The 18,477-nt window shown below is 37.2% G+C and overlaps 1 protein-coding gene across 7 annotated transcripts in view; it reads right to left on the reverse strand.

Moving 5' to 3' along the window:
• LOC117410414 (protein FAM184A-like) overlaps positions 1–18,477 on the reverse strand; it is a 75,048-nt gene that overhangs the window by 9,135 nt on the left and 47,436 nt on the right. For all 7 annotated transcript variants that reach the window (XM_034016929.3, XM_034016934.3, XM_034016930.3 and 4 more), the window contains 4 exons: positions 17,668–17,795; positions 9,193–9,377; positions 6,314–6,460; positions 1,727–1,844 (listed from right to left, as the gene is read on the reverse strand). In XM_034016929.3, the coding sequence (XP_033872820.3) occupies positions 1,727–1,844; positions 6,314–6,460; positions 9,193–9,377; positions 17,668–17,795 (578 nt within the window). The remainder of the gene's footprint in view (positions 1–1,726; positions 1,845–6,313; positions 6,461–9,192; positions 9,378–17,667; positions 17,796–18,477) is intronic.

Genomic DNA, 18,477 nt, shown 5'->3' on the forward strand with positions numbered 1-18,477 from the left:
TATTTGCACCCAGTGCAATGTTACTACCAAGAAATTATCAATGCAACTGTAGCCTGAACTCTGGATCCGTACATTTTATGACAACTGACCTCTACTGTTGATTTTATTTGAATTGTACAAATAAAAACCTAACAGTAAATAATGAAATCTTGGCACAGAAAACAGCATACTAAATATTACAATAAAGTTTCCTTACAGGTGAATGCATATTTGCATTGCATCCTTGGCATTTAACACCTGTATCTAATCCACACACGAACAAAGAACAGGCGTACAATAGGAATGTGATCAAGCGGACCTTTTGTTTTCAAAAAATGAGGTTTCGGTGCCTCGAAAAATCAGGGGGTGTGCTTCAATACGACCCCCAAACTGTGACTAGGATCTGTGTAGCGTGTTGTATCCTACACAACATAGCTATACATTGAAGATTGCTGAAAGATGCTCGACGCACTTGAGGAAGGTGAGGAGGAAGAAACGCCTGATCTTGAACCACTGGAGCTTCCTCAGAATATTCCCCCCACTTACTGTATGTACAATATACACTTCCATCTTCACACGTTTGTATGCATATAAAATGTTCTTATAATACTGCAAATGTTTGGTGGCTACTTCTAATCATGTTGAGTTTATTTATCGTGGAGGCGAGCAAAGTACCGTAGAAAATGCATTAAACATGATTAGAGGAATTCACGAACAAACAAACAAACTGTGTATTGGGTTTGGGAGTTCTATCAATTTCAAAAGCTTAATAAACATATAATGAAGTGTTACATAAATGGCATACATGTATAATAAGTAACAACTACAAACACAAATGGCACTTGAACCATATTTGTTTATAGCCTAAAATCGTACATACCAAAATACATACAAAAGTAGATGTTAAAATAAGAAAATAAATTCCAACCAAGCCTACATAGACGGCTTAGCACCCGGCCCATCAAAATAAAAATTTTTTGCTGTCATTTTTCGATTAAAAATACCTTTTTGTTCTCCCCTCTACCTGCATGCCGGCCAGTGCGACGTAGAAGGACAGATAGGGGAGGTGTCTGTTGTGCCTGTACACTTCCAGCAAGTGATAACAGCTAATTATTTTTCTTGATCTCGTTAGCATGCATTTTGATTAACAAGCTCCCTTTAGGTAGTCGTTGAGAAAGGAAGTGATGTCCGTGACCTGCGACAATTAAGCTTTTTCTGAGAAATTTGTTCATGAACGACCTCATCGACTCAATTTCAAAGCATTACCGGATTGATTTTACTAACAAATTCCGTTTGAAAAACACTTGCTACAAAAGCTGTCGTTACTATACCGCGAGTGTGATACAATAATGCTGATGTCTGAAAATCCCCCCCTGAGTGTTTAATGAAAGAGTGACAAGGCGGCTTCTGCATCTACAGTACAGCTGAAAATACAGAGTGTAATATAAACAAGTTGACAGCTTACGGTTTCTAATGAATTAGAAGTAGTGCACAGAACAGTAAACTCTGGAATACTATTGAATACAAGCTTTGATGCTCAATAGGTTCTTCCTGGTTACCCAATTATTGGTCTCCTAGGAATTATATTTTATATTAATTCATTTGTTTTATTTAAACTGAACATGACCGTGTGACAGTGTGACAGTGTGGTTTTAAGGGGCTTAAAAACATAATCATAAGCAAAACCATCTTCAGTACCCATGCATGAAGTTATTATTTCAGAATAGCACCAGAGGAAAACACTTACGATAAGCTTCTTAACAAGCGACTCCCTCTCAGTCACCATGTCCTTTAGCTCTGCAATAAACTGCAGATCCTCCGGTCGGCTCTCTCTGTTTCTGAACTTTTCCTCTGCACCCTCTAACCTGCAGAGGTAATACACAATCAGAACCATGCATTCAATAAGCTTTGTAAAAAAGAAAAAAAGCAACACTCAATTTAATGGGAACAGATATTGGCGGGGGGGGGGGGGGAAATGGGCAGATCAATTACTGCCTTAAGACTTCCTTTCTCTGTTTTCCTTTTAAGCTGGAATTTATAATAAGCAATTAAAACAGATAGAATTGTTTGCTTTTTAATTTCCCCCAGTTTTAGAATTTTAGAGCTTAAAAATTGATATAATTGTTTTTCTTATGCACTTCAAAACAGCCTGTTTTACACCTACTTAACGCCAAGTCAGGCAGCGATGTGATGCTTTATACAGTACTTCACCCTGCACAAGCAAATTTAAATACATAAACAGAAGCAGGTCTCCTTTCAGGTGTTCTACCATCATATTCCCAGATGTCTTAACAGTCAGATCTTGAGATTCTTCGGAAGAGTGAAATGGCAGCTTGTCTCTTGACAGAGATAAAACAAAACAACAACTACAGAGCCATCTATTTGCAAAAGACAAAAAAGGTAAGACTGCTTGACAAACGGCAGAACAGAAACTGTGCTACGGTGTTGGGAGTAATCTCATTTTCAAGGCAATGTGGGTTTGACTCGTACTGTATTTCAATAAAGATCTAAGCTCAGAACTTGTTCCAGGCTTGTCATCACTATTGTAGAGGGATAAATGCGTGTCAGCTGCTGGAATGTTAAGATTTAGTTATTGGTAAAAACATTTATCAGATCAGTGTGTTTGATACAGTAAAATATTCAGGATACAAAACAATAGTAACATACTGCAGTTTAAGTTAATAACATCATTAAAGCATTCTTTAAATAATTAAATATTTAATTATTCTGCAAAGGATATGTTTTTGTCATTAATCAGTTTTCAATACTTCATTATGTAAATCAACATCTCTAAAAAGAAAGACAGTTAAGGCATACTCTATAAGTTATTTTCAAAACTCCTAAGAAACGCATCTCTTGACCTATTAGGTTGAGCCCACCAACAATTAGGATTTCCTTTCAAAATATCTATCTATCTATCTATCTATAAAAACCGACAACCTCAGCTAACTCGACATCCCACGGCGATGCCATTTAGTGTTGACTTAACCGAGGTGTCGAGTTAACCACGGGTGCACATGAGCCATGGCATTAACATGCATATAAGTAATAGAAATCACACGTTTATAGTATTTACGCGTTTATTTTTTGTTAAATGTCCTTATGAAAACGGTTGAAAGAACTGCAATGAATGAATCAATTACAGTATACAGCACTGTACAAACTCAGTACAACTTGTATAGTTGGATTGAAATAAGAATTAATAAAATAACTACAGGGCTGTGTGCCAGGCTGTGAAGCTGCATGTCCGGAGACCTGTGTAGTCCCACAGAAAGATACTGTGTTCCTGCGTTCCTGTACTGTGTGTAGAAAAGTTTAGTTAGCACTCTGTTCAGGAGTTAGGCTTTTGTTTTAGTTTATTTGCTTATTTGTTTATTGTAAATAAATGTGCGCAATGGCGCTAAAATCAAAGTTTCTGTGTTGGGTCAGTGTTTTTAAAGGGTGCAAAGAGCCTGAGTCAAGGGCTTTGCCACAATATATATATTCTTTGCAAAAAACTGTTAATGCATAATTTAGGGTTGATATTAACATTAGAACTGCCTGGTTTATGCTACTACCTAGAACTGCCGGCAGCAGTCATTTTGACGTAGATTTTAAACAGCTTCAATATGAAAATGAAAGACAAACTTTCAGATACAATTCAAAAGATGTATTCATGAACATCATATCTAACACTTGCATTGCAGAGACACTGTATTTAAATGAAAAAATAAACATAAAAGGCTTTATTGTAAAAATTAGCACACATAACGCATGGCTTTAAAAAATGAAAAACTATAATAAAATAAACATTTGATAAGAAAATATTGTATAAACAGCTGTAAACTGGTATATGTACATACCAAATTGTAAAAACAGTGTAAAAAAAATAACATAAAAACTAACTCAATTCCCATTGTGTAACATGAATGCACATTCAGGGAAACATACTTCAAAGTAGCTCCCACATTAGCACAATCCATTCAGATGTAACGCTTATCAACATGTCATGTGCATTTACCACATAATGCTCTTCCACACCTGGGCACAGATATCAGAAGTTTTATTTTTATTCCACTTAGTTACCTGGCACGGTTTTCTGTTGGATAAGACTAGCAAAAGAGTATCCACAGACGGATGACCCTATGCAATGCAATATGGGGAATTATCATTGTGGGGTCATAAGTGTCTCAGGTGTGACCATTTGTAGTAATGCCTATCTGATAGGGGTAATGGTAAGCGGTCAAAAGACGTTAGCATTAGTAGACTCAGGTAGTGCGTTAACTTTAGTGGTCACAGGGTTGGTTCCGGAAACTCAATGGGACAACCAGAATTATCCTGGGTTTAAAAGGCATGTCATATGCAGACAGGCTACAAGAATTGAATCAGTCTTGAACAAAGAAGACTACACGGTGATCTGATTCAAGCATGAAGCAATCCAAGGGGGGGGTGGGGGGGGGGTGGGGCGCAAGAAGAGTCCAAAAATAAATAAATAAATGAATGAATGAATGAAACATTTTATATATATATCACATATATATCACCGTTTATCTGTATGTACCATAATTAAATTGAGGTTCTAAGTGTCTTACTCACGAATTCATTGTTTTTGCTATACTCACTAAGAATGTTTTTTTCTCTCTTTTTACTGCAAATACACTGTAGATGATGTGCATGAACAGTGTTATGGGCATTTAAGCAGGAAACAAATTGGTCCATTGAAAGATAGTTGGTGAAAGGCTGCTAGGCTGTTTAGTGATTGAGAAAAGAGACGTGTATGTCCCCTTGCCCAAAGGAGTTGACCTTTGAAATATCGAAAATACTCTTTTGAACAGCCACACTTGTAGGATAAAAGCTGCTCATTATGAACAATAACTATTATAACAAGGGTTGTGAAACTGACAAAAAGATCCCTGTGGCATTCTCAAAATGTAATTTTGATTTGAGTGGATTTCATGAAACACCAGTGCTATTTTTATCACAGAGCAGTACAGTAGTTCAACAGTGCCAGATGGTGCTCTCATTCAAGTGGAGCAAAATAAGGTCATCCCTTCTGATTGTGATGCATCCCTCCAGCTGAAAATGGAGGTTATTCAAAATGATGTGTACATGTCTATTTAAATATATCTTTTTGAGTAGCTTTTTAAGGTTACCTATTAATTTACAAATACTCTCTTGCTGGAGTTAAAAATACTGTTTCTGAAATGGAGGCTCTGTAATAATGCCCATAGGATTAAAACCCCATGCTCCTGCAATGGCACGTGCTGTGTGATATTCTGGGTTTATAAAGGGCTGGGAGTTCTCTGCAGCTGTTTCCCTGTGGAGCTATGATGTCAAGGTGATGCAGACACACACTCGGGGTGTGCCGACTCATCGACTCACACGGTGAACCGTGATATTTTTCTTGTTTCATGCTAAATTTACTGTATTGTGATAAGTATCGTGACCCTCGTATCTCATATCGCGATATGTATCATATCATTAAGACACTGCCGATACCCAGCCCTAACACACACACACACACACACACTTAAGTCAAAACTATTACTTCAGAAACATGTCCAATGACAAAAATACATTCCACAGCCAACCAGGTTGATAGCCTTTACAGGTATTCCTAAATTGTTAAATGTATACAGAACACTACCCTGGCTTTTCATCTCCAGTTAAACCAGTAATATCTCCAGAGGTCACCGTCACTGGGATGTTATCACAGCTAAAAGTATCATGTTGTGAACTTAGCTTGTCAGAATGGGCTGAGACATGGCAAAGAATAAGCCAAGTCCCCTGGTGGCACTTTCCACTGTATTTAATGTACTTTTTCATGTATTATTATTATTATTATTATTATTTATTTCATATCAGACGCCCTTATCCAGGGCGACTTACAATTATTACAAGATATCACATTATTTTTTACATACAATTACCCATTTATACAGTTGGGTTTTTATTGGAGCAATCTAGGTAAAGTACCTTGCTCAAGGGTACAGCAGCAGTGTCCCCCACCTGGGATTGAACCCACGACCCTCCAGTCAGGAGTCCAGAGCCCTAACCACTACTCCATACTGCTGCCCATAAATAGGAGGCTGTCTGTAAGGGTGTGAGCTGACTCTTTGCATGGTTCACTGACAGACCAAACCGATGAAGGTGGTCTGTGATGAGTTCTGTGTGAGTCACTGCCTGCACTGGAGACTGAACATAAATGAGCCAGTCATTCAGGTAATTGAGTACTCTGATGCCCCCGAGTTTCAATGGGGCCAGAATAGCCTCCATGCACACACGCACACACAAAAACAGACAGACAGACAGACAGAGTCACGTGCACATGCATGAGATATGGAATTCAACTTACAAGATCTGTAACGCTGTGATCTTATCTTTCAGAAGCTCTTGAGCCTTGTTGAAATCCAACAGCATATTCTGAGTCTCCCTAACGTGGACCATGGTCATCTCATTCAGCTCCTTCTCATGCTTCTTGTTCAGTTCTTGCTCGTGGACCCTGTTCAGAAAGAAATAATAGACTGTGCAATTAGAGTGCTGTACTGTTTTGTTGATTTACGTATTTATTTATATATAACAAGGTCTCTAGTGGATGAGAAAGTATAACAAATATGTATCCAAAAAGATACTTTGTGTAGTTATAGCAAATATTAAGTATATATACCCCACGGGGACGACATTTAGTGTCAACTTATCCAAGGTGTTGAGTTAACCACAGGGTACACATGAGCCATGGCATTAACACGCATACAAGTAAAAGAACTCGCATGTTTACAGTATTACAGCATTTACAAGTTTGATTGAAATAAGAATTAATAAAATAACTACATTACACAGTTACATAGTTATTTTTACAAAAACAATCCAACCACAAACTGTTAACTATACTTTTAGGTGTTGGCTTGTACTTTCTAATTTCACGGCTTAAATAGCAAAAGTTAACAAATGTACATTACAGAATTAACTCGGTGAACAAAAGCAATAATAAACAACTTACAGTTTCACACAGAAATCAATCATTGTCGATTGTTTCATATGCAAAAACACGCGCTTTCAAAGTTCTGCTGACAAGCTTGTTATTTTCCGAATAACCTGAGCTTTAAAGCCAATTGAACGAGAACTCATTTTTCACTTCTCACTCATTGTGAACTGATACTGTAACCAGCTGCACTTGGTAGTTGCGAATGAATGAATGAATGAATGAATGAATGAATGAATGAATGAATCTGTTTCCAGTCTGAGGTCAGTCACGTGTTATGTTGATCACTCATTAGAAACGACAATGTCGAATTACTCACTAGTCTTCTTAATAGTTTTTATCCCTTCGGTACCGGTAATAAGTGTCAAGTTACAAGTAAATTGTGGTGTCGAATAAAAAAATTAAAAGAGGCAGGATGTATATATTTTATATGGAGAAAATTCAGGACCAAGACTGTCTGTCGAATTAAGCGAAGGTGTCGAGTTATCCACCAGTCGAGTTAACCGAGGTTGACTGTATATTATATATATATATATATATATATATATATATATATATATATATATATATATATATATATATATATATATATATATATATATATATATATACACTGGCAGAAGGCACAGGTGTGATTTGATGGATAACAGCACTTGTGCCTTCTGCCAGTTCTGTTGTCAATTCAACACTTGTCTTCTTTCTATTCATTAAGGATATTATCTTCAAGTATTGCTCATCCTTGTTAGACAGCTCATTACAGATGATGTTTCTCTGTACTTGTTGATTATGCTTCCGATACCACACTTTGAAAATCTAGTGATGCGAGCTATTTCACTCAATGTTTTTCCTTCTTTATGCAAGTCAAGGTTTTTATAATAGTAGAAAACACTAGTGGAGGCTTTGACTAAATTGTTGATGCTCATAATGCATCAGAGTAGCATCAAATGCAACATGTCTAAGACTTTCGCACAGCAGTGTGTATATATATATTATATATATATATATATATAGTACTGTGCAAAAGTTTTAGGCAGGTGTGAAAAAATGCAGTAAAGTAAGAATGCTTTCAAAAATAGACATGTTAATAGTTTATATTTATCAATTAACAAAATGCAAAGTGAGTGAACAGAAGGAAAATCTACATCAAATCAATATTTGGTGTGACCACCCTTTGCCTTCAAAACAGCATCAATTCTTCTCATTCGTGCAGACGAAGAAATGTGTATAAAACTTTAAATAAATAAATGTAAAATATAAATGACCATGAGAATGGCAAATGTAGTCCTCCCAGGCAATTAGTCAAGAAGGCTACATTTCCCAGTACACACCTGGGATAGGCAAGAGGGCCGACCTAATCGGCTGAAATTATAGAAAACACCTGAAGCTAGTTAAGGAGGTATTTAAAAGCTAGGCTTTGTCCACAATGGACAGAGACTACCAGGGAGCTGGTAGACAAACGTGAGTGTTTGTAGTTTAAATGTTAAACAACTGTGTGTTGTAAGATGGTGGGTTTGGGATACGGGGAAACAGCTTAGCTGTCCCGTCTTAGTTTAGTGAATACATGTGTTTAGTCTAGGTCTCCAAATGGAGATAGGCTTTTATTTTGTTTGTGTTTTCTTTTGTGTCAAATACTTATAAATAATAAACGTGTGCAATAGCGCTTCAGTACAGTTCCTGTGTTTCTCTTTTTTATTTTTACTTTGCTATTTTGAGAGTGAAAGTAAAAAGATGTAGAAAAAATATTTTTAAAAAGATATAGAAAAAAACAATAAAAAAACCCAATAATTTAATCTCTCCAGTTAAATCTTTGTGTATAGGCACCAATATTTTAGCTTTGATCTTTCTCACTCATTTTTTGGTGTCAGCTAATTTTACCCCAGCTTCATACCAAGTAAGGATTTTCAATTATGTTCCTTCAATTGCAGCAACTCCTCATAAGCAAATTGTCTCTTTACAACCAGGAGTTTGACTGGATGATTTAGAGGAAAAAGGCCAGCCCTGCAGGAGTCTAATCCAGCAAACCAGGTGCCTGATCACTGGGGGCCGCGGTATTTGGTGATATGAAACAATTCTTGCTGATTTTGCCTACCCAAACTGTGGAAGGCCAGACCAATGCTATGGGATCCCCTTCCAAGATCATCAATTGGGCACAGCTAGGTGGCAAATCATATCTAGGTGGCAGCTGTACCTTTACCAGCACTGGTTGGGTCCTAAGTATGTATGTTTCTTAACCAAAAATTTGAGAAAAGCACCTGATCTGCTGGTTGGCTTCGCTACGTATTTTCAGAACCTCCTTGCCCTTGTACTCCAGCTCCTTGGTGAGGGTGCTGATGTTCTCATGCAGAGAATGGATCTCTTCATCCAGCTCTGTGATTTGGTTCTCCCTGTGTCTCACTTCCTCCTGCAGTTCAGAGATGCGACCCAGTAGCTCCTTCTCCTGTCAGCCAAACACAGAATCCAAGAAGTGGTTATATGCTCAGGTGAAATAAATTACACATATGGTTACTGAGCCAATTGCCAAACACAGCCGCACACATAAAATAATACATGTTGTTTGATTCATTTCTTCTGTTCTGCATATGAATTCTATAATTTGTAAAATGTTTTATCAGGTACAGGTAATCCAATTCACTAAATCCTGTTATCTTTCAAGTTATCTCCTAAAGACCCCAAAACCTGAATATTATATACCAAAGCTGCTTGGCCGAGTCTGTGACGCAGTCATGCCCGCCCTCGAGGGAACAAAAGGACTGCACGCACAGATCTCAGTGTAGTGCTGGGCAGTGTCACCAGAAGGGAGGTCGTCACCACGGATGTGTCCAGCCTGGGCTGGGGCGCTGTGTGGAATGCCAGATGGGTGCAAGGTGTGTGGAACCCCCCTTGGCAGGGTCTCCACATCAATGTTTTGGAGCTGCAGGCAGTTTACCTAGCCTTGTAGAATTTTTTGCAGGAGGTTCATTGGAGGCACCCATTAGGTAATGGTTACATTTCGTACTTGAAAGGTAATGTTAGGTTATTATCATAGGTAATGATCATTCCCTAAAATAGAAACATAACCATTAACCTTCAAGGTCGCTGCGTCCATGATTGCAGCAGGCTTGAAGGAAAAATGACGCCGAGATCTGTGCGCGCAGTCCTTTATACCCTCGGGGGCGGGCATGACTGCATCACAGGCTCGACCGAGCAGCTTTGGTATATAATATTTAGGTTTCTGGGTCTTTAGGAGGTAAACACCCATTAGTTAAAGGTTACATTTCTATTTCAGGGAACCAGGGTTATGATAATAACCTAATGTTTTTACTATTCAATTAAAAAACAGAGGCAGTTTATTTTTGTAGACCCAGCAATAAGGTTGGGTGCCCCAGTTCTACAACATCTTCTTACACCTAGTCTTTGTACATGGTGCTCAGCAGTGTATAGGCAATAAGTAACCATTAGTAGAAATTACTGAAAACCATCATACATCAATGAAGCAAGCCATTAAATAGATACTGTGGGGGGAAGTAGAACATCTTCAAAATAATATAAAAAAATAACTTATGAAGACCCTTTCTAAGACTCTTTCCATGTGATCTGAGCTTTTTTTTTTTTTTTTAATATAGTCCTGAATGGGCTGCAAATCACCTATTTATAAAAACCTGTGTAATCATTCCTCTTGAGCCATGGATGTTGGATAAGCAAACCATGTGTGACATGTAATTCTTCCACATGGAAATGTATAAAAGAGCACAGATATTTAATAAACTTAATCAGTGTTCGTTTGTTCGTGTTGTCCATTAAGTTATTTAATTATTATGGTAATCATGTTCCCTAAAATAAAAATACCCAGCAGGGGCAAACATGAGTCAGATTGCATTTTTTTTATATAATATTTTTTGCATGTTGGGGATTCGTTATGGTTATTTCACTCAGCAGCCACTGTAGTTGGAGGACATGGAGTTGGAATAGCTGTGGTCTGCTATGTGACAAAATCACATTAACCCTGCAACCACTTTGAGGAAGGCAGGCAAGTTTCTATGTTTTCCCCTGCCCTGTAAAGCATCCTCTAAAAGCCATCCTGGAACTTGGCGCAGCCCTAGAATTTATTTCTAAGATAAACAGGAAGCATTGAAATTGAAAAACTCTTTTGATGCTTAGTATGCTCGTAGCAATCTGGTAAACTTCTGGGTCTTAATTTATTTATATATACTGTGAACTAATCACACTCACACTCACCACGGTTCGTTGCCCCTTTAAAAACACTGACCCAACACACAGAAATGGATTTTTTTTAAGCGCGGTTGCGCAATTTTTAATAAACACAAAAACAAAAATAAACAAAACAAACACCTAGCACTGAGCACTAACTAAAACAAAACAGGAACCTAAATTAAACAGGACAGCTAAGCTGTTTACCTGTACAAAAACAAACAGAACAGCACACACAAAACAAAGGCTTCACTCTACCTTTTCTTTTAATTACGGCTGTACCCACACACCAGCACAGTCGGGCCTCTGCCCTCTTCAGCAGCCGCCCAGAGCAGACTGACTGCTCTCCTTAAATATCCTGCACCTGGCTCCAATTTTCAATAGTAGTCAGGTGCAGGTAATAATTAATCAATAAAACAATTAAACAAAACAATTAACAAAACAATTAAACAAGACAAATGTGCATTCCGCACATGTTTTTTCTGCCATCTCACAATACATACATGACTGAAGTTTTTTACTATTTTCTTTTCAGTTTTTTTACTTACGGTTCACTGCCTGCGAGGCAGATTTCATGAAATATAGGACAAATTGATTGTGAAGCTTTTTATCCTGTTGACAACTTTCATGTCATCACCAAGTTGAAAGAATAGACAAAGCTCCCCTGCTTGTAATGGAAACAACATCAAACAGTTCTCTCCAGACATCCATTTTTAGATTTTTTTTTTGTAATGTAACCATAACAAACCGAGTAGCTAACAGCTAAGTGATAAGTTTATGAGGCAGAAGAGTGTATGAAAGCATTTACCAGTGACACAACAAAGCTGGCTAGCTGCTTAGTTGCTGGTTAGCAACTTTGAGAATATACCAATTGTGTATTGCTAGTGGAAATAGCTAGTTTTACAGCCAGCTTCCTGTTTTTCAGTAACCAAGCAGATAAAATCTTTAGCAAAGTCCTTTTGAAGCCTGCCCTGATGTAACACCTGAACTAGATGTACAAATTGACCTTTTGTTAAAAAGCTGTCCATGATAATAATGTTCCACATTGTTATTAGTCAAATTTGGGACAGTAGTCAGCAAAATCCAAAGAGATACACTTTGTTTACAATACAAATTTAATAGAACTCTGAACTTGTTTTTTTCTGAAAAAAATTACGTCTCATAAAGTGTACTCTGTAACCTAATGTTCTATCCTTACCCATTATCAAAATGCGATTTAGCTGGGAACTCTGTTTTGAAAAAAGAAACACCTGCTTTTGATGTTCTGAAAATTACAGACAATTAGGGCCTACAGAAAATGATTGTTTTCAAGGCTAATAACAAAGATGTGATTCTAACCTTAAATTATACCAGAAAAAAGAATGCCTTTGAAGATTAAATTTTTTTTACAAAAATTAAAAAAGTCTAGTCTGGTGAGTTTAAAACGCGAAATAGTCATTAGTTCTTTTTGTGAAATCTTCACCCCCTTCCTTCCCTCCTGGCATAGATAAGCACTCAATGAAGAGAGGAAAGAAAGAGCTGAGACGGCATGTCTTGCCTTCTAGTCAAAGCATTTCAGAAATTCCAAAGCGAGATGAATTGTTAAAATGAGGCCCCAAGAAAGAATGAAAAAGTTTGATATTATAAGTTTAAGCAAAGACTTTAGTTATTATATATAAAAGTACAGAACTGTCACATGTGTCATTATTGGCAAGTATGTGTACTAGTATTATGAACATTCATTTAAAATGGGGGCGTCAGGGAGGGTAGGAATAGAAAATATACTGTATGCAATAATTCAGTAAAACGGAATAAGATGATAAAGCAAAAACAGATATTTGCCAGACTCTGTACTGATAAAAGAACACCAGGAAGCTGATAATATCTGAGAATGATGAGGGCTGCCTTACATTACAAAAGGTTCCATGCTTTAATGGAATCGTATTCCCCTAATGGAAGTGTCAAAATGCAATGTTAATTTAAGGTATTATAGAAAACCCAGTTTGTCATCCTTAATAATTTTGTTGTCATTTAAATCCAAGGGACTAATCTGGCAAGTCTAATGGTAGAATTCAAGGCTGACTCAGCTGTCTAAGGCAATTGTCTATGGTGTACAAGTAATCAAAAAGCTTCATTGCATCTGATGAAATGTCAAGGGTAAAGGGCTGCAGAATGAAATACTGTGTGAGGTCCATGAGCCAACACTGCTGTCTGCTCTGCCAGTGAAAATCAAGTTGTAGTCAAAAGCACAATGTTTACAGTCCTCTTTAAAACATGTTATTATGACAGGGTCTGACCACATAGTCTTCTCATTATGTATTCCATTATGGCACTATATTGACAGACTGTGACCTCATTATTCCAACAAACTGTAAATATGTTTTGTTTGTTTTAGATTTTCCCTAATACACACAATTGTTACCTTAAGAATGAATACATGTCCATAAAAATAGAAAACCATAAACTCTTTTTTTTTCCTTGGAAGGCAAGTGTTCCCAGGAAATCCAAACGACCATTGTACAAGCTGCTATAAACACTAAACTAACCAATCTGCATTTTAAAAGATGCTACACTATCGACTATGCCAATTTTTATTAGACAAAGACTGGATCAAGTTTAAACGATATATCTAGATGCACAGGAAAATGACTGACCTCAGGCTGATACCTAACTAAAAATCTGGTTTCATCTTCAGATGTGTACTTACATATTTTAATTAGTCTGCTGTGAACAATTAAATAAAACATAAAACAACTGTTAACATAAAACAACTATAAAACCAGGCCATCTACAGTATTATCTGGCAATTAGTAACACAAGTTTACAATGACTTTTAGCAAGCCAGAATGACAAGTTATCTTATGCACACACTTAATATTTTTTATGAAGTTTGTATAACCAGTTATTATTGCCCATAATTTGAGAATGCTTACAAATATACCAGTAAGATGTTGCCAGATTATTATTATTTTTTTAACAGGAATCAACCAGTTTATTAGATGTTTAAGTGCCCAGACTGGATTGCATTCTTAACATATTTAGTAAATAAAGCATACAGACTAATATAATAATAGAATAGAAGCAAACTTATTCTGTATGATGACAGATTTTATAATACAGGAGGTCGGACTTTATGCATTCAACAAACACTACAGGTTCGTTAGAGTGGTAAAATAACCAGTAGTTCATGGTTCGACGCCCACATCTCTTTTATATTTTTATTAGGCTTCCCAGCCAAAGGCTGGCAAGCCTATTGTGTTTATTATTATTATTATTTTTCTTCCCAAACATCATCGCAGAGTTATAAAAACGCATAAGTAAGTAGATGCCTATGGCTGGACAACCAGACTGGCGTCCCCGAATGAAAAAGTCACATGGTTCGACCGCCATATTGGATTTCGTGGAAATTTGGGGAATTTTTCAAAACTCTTGCCTTTAAAAACAACTTAATGTGGAACTGTGATAATGGCAGCAGATAGTGCAGCAATGGCCTATAAAAAACACATGTTCAGTCAAGGTCGATTGAAAAATTACTTTGCCCACTATGCTGGATTGGCGCCAAATATTCAACAATCTTCTTGTCTTAAACCACAAAGTCAATCGACACCTAAATTGGAACGCATGTTCATGACCAGGTCCTTTCTACCATTTGTAAAATCCACGCTTTTTCGCTAAAAAACATGGCCGCGGCGTGCAAATAACCATTTCACGACCGCTCTATTTTCATACATTCGTGCATAAATCCAAGGTGCAACACACTACAGTCATGAAACTTTATATGACCATAGAGACTCACGTAAAGTACTGGTGATATGAAAATGACACATTTTGGTCACATGGTTTGGCGGCCATATTGATAATTGTAAAAAAACTTTTGCAACCTATAACAAGAACACTGTTGCACTTATGCTCTTCAGTGTCAACATAATTGTACAGACCGTTGGAAAGTAATAACTGCTGAAGATTGAAACCAATTGCTCAAACGGCGCGACGACCATATTGGAATTTACATTGAAATTTTAACTCCTAGGGCGTGCCGACAGGGTCAAAGTTATAATGGAACACGTATAGGAAGTCATATGTGCTCTATGAAAAAATGTCATCGCCGGTGACCTCTGACCTCTCTTTAAGGTCAAACAGTGATGTATGACATCATCAACATAAGAACCTGGCTATAAAACTGCCTATAACTTCTGATCGGTTGCACCAAAATGCATGAAATTTGACATGGATGTAGAGGACTATGGGATGTCGTGCCGTGGTCAATATGGCGGCCTTTGGTCACATGGTGTGGCAGCCATCTTAGATTTAATGACAATTTCGGGGAATTTTAAAAAGTATTCTTATATTTGTGCCAAAACTTACACAGTTAGCACAGTTGTGATGATAACGTTTCATCTATAATAACCAATGCGCTTACATTTCACGATAACTGCTTGGAAGCCTTTATAGTTGCTAGCAACTCTAGTTTTATATATTTTTTCAATAAATATAATTGTAACACAGGAAATGCAAGCCTTAATTGCTTATTTCATATCTTCCCATTTTACGTACATTGTTAAAAGATGCATTGATTGATAGATTAATATTCATCCTTTTTTTGTTACATTATAATCATTTATTATTATTTGTATATTTAGCAGACGCCTTTATCCAACGCGACTTACAGAGACTAGGGTGTGTGAACTATGCATCAGCTGCAGAGTCACGTACAATTACGTCTCACCCGAAAGACGGAGCACAAGGAGGTTAAGTGACTTGCTCAGGGTCCCACAATCAGTCAGTGGTTGAGGTGGGATTTGAGCCCTTTTCTTTAACCACTGGACCACACAGCCTCCTTTGTTTATTCCCTTTGTTTTTGTTTATACAAATAAATGTTACTGTATATTATAAAATTCACAATTCAAAAGCATGCATTGCCTGTATTAATTACATTTAAATACAAAAAAATAACAATAATAAAAAAAGAGAGGCAGGATTTGAACTATGCATTGAGGGGATATTCAAAGCAGCCATACATTATGACTGACACAGGTTTACAGAGGGGGACGAATTCTACCTGTTAAAACCAATTTAAAAGATGACTTCAGTAGGGAGTCACACAGGACATTCATGCAGCACTCCATTGAACTGAAATGCTTGACTTCAGAATTACTCAGGATAGCCCCCACTTCAATTAAACTACAATGATGCCCACTTAGGACATAGACAAGTTTATTGTAAATCCTCCTAATAAAGCAGGCAAATAAAAAATAAAAAAGTATTGTACTACAAAGGTACGACAACACCATACCAGTCCGTTTTCCTGTTGTAAACACAGCCATAGATAGTTTTAAAAGAACATTTTTGAGTAAAACAAGAAGGATTACACACTGTAGACAAAATGGGAAGATGATCTGAAAATAAAATAAAACTTTCTAGAGATATTAAAAAACTAATATTCTCCTAAAATGACATATACTTGAAACTGAAGTGCTGTTTCAGATTCAAGGAATATCTCCACTCATTCCCATATCTTTATACAGCATAAACATCATCTTGTCACAATCTTTTAATTTTGATATGTAGCATTTCCCCTTGAGGATAACAAAATGGCCCCATCCTAATTGATCACTCCTGAGAATTTTCAGGTGTCCATCTTCTGTCAATGATTTAATGAAACTTGCCATATATGCATTTTTGAATTTATATTGTACAGTGTTTTTCTTTCCTCTGTAACTCTTGGGTCCTTGCCTTGGATCACTGTGGCTTCTTTTTTTAATTCACAGGAGCTGTATTGTCAAAAAGTGTCCTAAAATCTGTCACTTAGTTTTCCACAGCAGAAATTCATTCAGGCATGTATTATAAACCAGGTTTTAAACCAGCTTCTGACTTGAATTGTATCTAACCATAAAACAGTTATTTAAATGTGAAAGTAGCAGGAGATAAATATATATTTTTTAAATGTAGTCATTGCCAATTATTTTTTATTATTTTCTCCCAATTTGGAATGGCCAATTATTTTTAGGCTCAGCTCACCGCTACCACCCCTGCACTGACTCGGGAGGGCGAAGACGAACACACACTGTCCTCCGAAGCATGTGCCGTCAGCCGACTGCTTTTTTTCACACTGCAGACTCACCATATAGCCACCCAAGAGCTACAGTGTCGGAGGACAACGCAGCTCTTGGGCAGCTTACAGGCAAGCCCGCAGGTGCCCGGCCAGACTACAGGGGTCGCTGGTGCGAGGTGAGCCGAGGACACCCTGGCATGCATTGCAAATTATTTCTTTTTTTAATGATATCTTCAATTGTAAGATGATCAAGAATTGTCTTTGTTCTCCTCTTTCCAGAAAGGCATATCATCTATTCAACAGTTCAAAATCCAACATTATTTTTTAGGAATTAGGAAATCAAAGACAATGAGCAGGGCGCTAACATTTTATATGGCTTGTACATTTTGCTCAGTCAACTATAAGGAAAAATATGTAATCTAAAACACAATAAGCATGCATGCCTGCACATAACATTGTGAAATCTGCTCTTTGATATCTCCAAGTAGGTATAAGTAGTTCTGCATACCTGCCGTCTGCTCTGTTCCAATGCGTTCTCTAGTTCCAACTTAGCAGCTGCTGTTTCCTGCTGATGGGTCTGTCTCAAGTGTTCTATTGCAGATGCGTGCAGATGGTTCAACTCTGAGCGTAAAGAGGCTAGTAAGAATTGACAAAGTACATTAGAAAGATCTTGAAACAGTTACCAAAAAACATAGCTAGTTATGTGAAAATAGTAACGTGGTAAATGTAAAAATGACATAACATTAAAGAGCAAGTTGGGGGATTCTGAAAAATATAGCGTTATAGATCCCCACATGTTGCTACAACTGTTTAAATAACGTACCTGTCATTTTTCTTTTCATTGTTAACATCCTGACAACTTTTTACATTTACAACTTTAAACTATGTTTCAAAGCTCTTTTCAAAATGGCTGCTCTAGTGCACTGGGGTTAACAACAAGTGCTCTGGCTTTTCTGTTCCATTCCGTACATCATGGATCATTATTGCTGCGTTACCCGTGATGGGCAATAATCCTTACACTGTCAGTGCACTAGAGCGGCCATTTTGAAAAGAGCTTTGAAACAATTTATAAGTGTAAAAACAATGAAAAGAAAAATCACAGGTACGTTATTTACACCTTTGTAGCAACACGTGGGGATGTATAACGCTATATTTTTCAGAACCCCACTACTTACTCTTTAAGGCAGTCTGGGGTTAATTCTCTGCTAAGCCACTGACTATATAAACATTAGCAGGTTTATTGAACAGGATCAAACATTGGTTGATATATTTAGAATGTCCCTTGTGTCCCGTCGCCCCCCCCCCCCCCCCCAATTAC

This window comes from Acipenser ruthenus, chromosome 6, assembly GCF_902713425.1.
Source record: "Acipenser ruthenus chromosome 6, fAciRut3.2 maternal haplotype, whole genome shotgun sequence".
In the NCBI taxonomy this organism is placed as follows: domain Eukaryota; kingdom Metazoa; phylum Chordata; class Actinopteri; order Acipenseriformes; family Acipenseridae; genus Acipenser; species Acipenser ruthenus.